The following is a 2,311-nucleotide window of genomic DNA, read 5'->3' as shown; positions in this document are numbered from 1 at the left end:
CACGGCGCGGTGGTCGAGCGAGAAGCCCGAGCCGGGCGGCCTCATCCCAGAGGCGGGGCGCGAGGCGGAGGTGCGGTCGCGAGACGCGCGGTCGGGGTTCGGGTTGGCGACTGCCGCGCGGGACGCCGCCGCCGGCCGATGATCCGGGCGCGCAACCGGCCGCGCCGCCGCCGCCGCTGCTGCGCCGCTCTCCTCGAGCTCTGAAACGGTGTGGTCGCCGCGGTAGAGCTTGAGGTACATGAGCTCCTTCTCAGCGCCGCTCTTCAGGCACGCGTCAAACGCCTCGCGCGCCACCCTCCAAACAGCGTCCGCGCGTCCCTCGACTGTGGTGCCGAGGGCGCCGACCGAGTGCTTGAGTCCCGAGGCTGTGATCACGGCGATGGCGGCGTTGACGTGCTTGAAGCAGTCCGCCTCGGTGCCAGTGGGGCTGGGCACCACTTGAATGTCCGCGATCAGCGACATTGGAGAGGTGAGAGGTGCCACAGGTTGCTCCCGTCCGAAAAAGGGCAATTTTTCGGTGCTGGTAGCCCCCCCAAAACAGGCGCGCGCAGCGCGCCCAGGGGCGCCGCAGGCGCCCCAAGCGGCGCGGAGCGCCGCCGCAGGCGGCGGACAGCAGGGGCGCGAAATTAAACGCCATTTTCGGTTCCGCGGTTTTGCCACTAACATTGAAATCCGGTACAAAACGACTTAGCCGAAACAGACCCAAAAAGAAATTTCTGAGAATTCTTCTTTCGCGGTCGGCGGAGATTGCTAGAGGACGAGCAAGCCTGCTCTAGCCTCACGCGCTCGCCCCTGTCGTCTGTTGTGTTGTTGTGCCCTTGTTTGTTCCTTCGGCACCTTGGCTGGGGGAGGCGACAGGGGGGGGGCGCGGCCTTGAGTTATGTGAACGCCAACTCAGGGTGTGTGGCAGCCAGCTGGCTGTGTGTCTTGTGAGCTACCCCAGTGGGGACCTCGGCCCGCTGCGCCGCTCAAACAGGGACTACGTTTAGCCTAGATCTTTGCGGGACCCCAGTGGGGGGACCTCGGCCTCGCAGGCCGCTCAAACAGGGATTACGTTAGCCTGAGTAGGCTCTGAGTAGACAGCGCGCCGCGAGCGCGCTGCCGAGAAGGCGGCCCCAGTCGCCTACGCGGATTTTGTGTAATCCTGTCAGAAAGGACGCGTGAGAAACGAGGAGAGGACCAGCAAGATACATTTTCGGACGCTGCCGCAAGCGGGGTCACTGCAGGGCGCAGCCGTTTCACACGCCACGCTTCGCCACACCGCACACGACTCACGACCGAGCCCCGCACTGGTCAGGAGGTGTGGCGTGGATGGTGTGGAAGACGTGTACGGCTCGCTAGGAAGAGGAGACAAACCGCGGTTTGGAGCATCACGTGAGCGACGACGAGAGGGGCACACGCGCGCCGGTGCGACGGCGCGGCCGCGGTGCGCTGCAGTCGCGGGGAACACCTCTCACTCTCACGCCTGCCTTAACCGGACGAGACACACGCGAGACGAGGGCGGAGTTTCTGGCTAGCGCCATCTGCTCTGTGGCTCCAAGAGAGACCAAGACCGCACTTATGCGCAGTCGAGCCTCCTCTCAGCCGGTGTACATTTCGCGCGACGCGTCACGGCCCTGCTCGAACCACTTTGCAGTATAGACCGTGTACACCAGCGAGCGCGTGGACTCGGTCGGATTGGGCATGCCGCGGTGCACGACCTTGCCGCTGAAGAAGAGGACGTCGCCTGGCTTTGCAGCAGCTATCACGCGGCGCACGCGCCCTGCTGAGATCGCCTCGCCCAGTCCGCCCGCGAGGACGGTGTGCGAGCCAAGGAGCAGCTCGGAGCCCTGCTCGACCGTCGTCTCGTCCAGCGGGCACAGAGCGGCAAAGTAGTAGTCCGGCAGGCTCAGGTCTAGGCTCTCGTTCCCGAAGAGGCCGTCTCCGATATCGCGGTGCCACTGCCCCGTGTGTGCGTGCGGAAAGGTGGTCAGCGCTCCAGCATTTTTTACGCGCCAGCCCGTTGGCGCCTGCACAACGGAAGCGAGGAGCGTGCGGAGCGGCGGCGGAAGAAGGAAGGGCTCGAACAGAGAGTCGAGGCCGAGCGACTGCACAAGAACCCCCGCGTCGCGCCGGTCGAATGGCTTCAGGTCGAAGCGGCCGCGTGCGCCATTGCGGCGCACGCGCAGGCCCCCAACCCGCCGCTCCGCCACGTAGAAGGCCTCCGAGTTGTTAGCCGCACCGAGCTCACGGATCGCCTCCTCCATGTTCGGGTGGCGGATGAGGTCATCGTAGAAGTGGGTGCGAAGGCTCAGCGCGACGCTCGGATCGA

The 2,311-nt window shown here is 65.6% G+C and overlaps 2 protein-coding genes across 2 annotated transcripts; both read right to left on the bottom strand.

The window, feature by feature from the left end:
* Nucleotides 1-41: 41 nt before the first annotated feature.
* EMIHUDRAFT_252432 (hypothetical protein) lies at nt 42-462 on the bottom strand (the record flags this gene model as incomplete). The annotated part of the gene is made up of 2 exons (XM_005788486.1): nt 42-110; nt 208-462. 2 exons carry the CDS (start codon nt 460-462, stop codon nt 42-44), a joined length of 324 nt encoding a protein of 107 aa, XP_005788543.1.
* Nucleotides 463-1,580: 1,118 nt separating this feature from the next.
* On the bottom strand, nt 1,581-2,246 carry EMIHUDRAFT_252431 (hypothetical protein; the record flags this gene model as incomplete). The annotated part of the gene is made up of 1 exon (XM_005788485.1): nt 1,581-2,246. The coding sequence occupies one exon, from the start codon at nt 2,244-2,246 to the stop codon at nt 1,581-1,583; it is 666 nt and encodes a 221-aa protein (XP_005788542.1).
* Nucleotides 2,247-2,311: the final 65 nt, after the last annotated feature.

Source organism: Emiliania huxleyi, assembly GCF_000372725.1.
Source record: "Emiliania huxleyi CCMP1516 chromosome Unknown EMIHUscaffold_1341, whole genome shotgun sequence".
NCBI lineage: Eukaryota > Haptophyta > Isochrysidales > Noelaerhabdaceae > Emiliania > Emiliania huxleyi.
The sequence above is the reverse complement of the archived record's forward strand: the minus strand, read 5'-3'. Positions and strand labels throughout refer to the sequence as shown.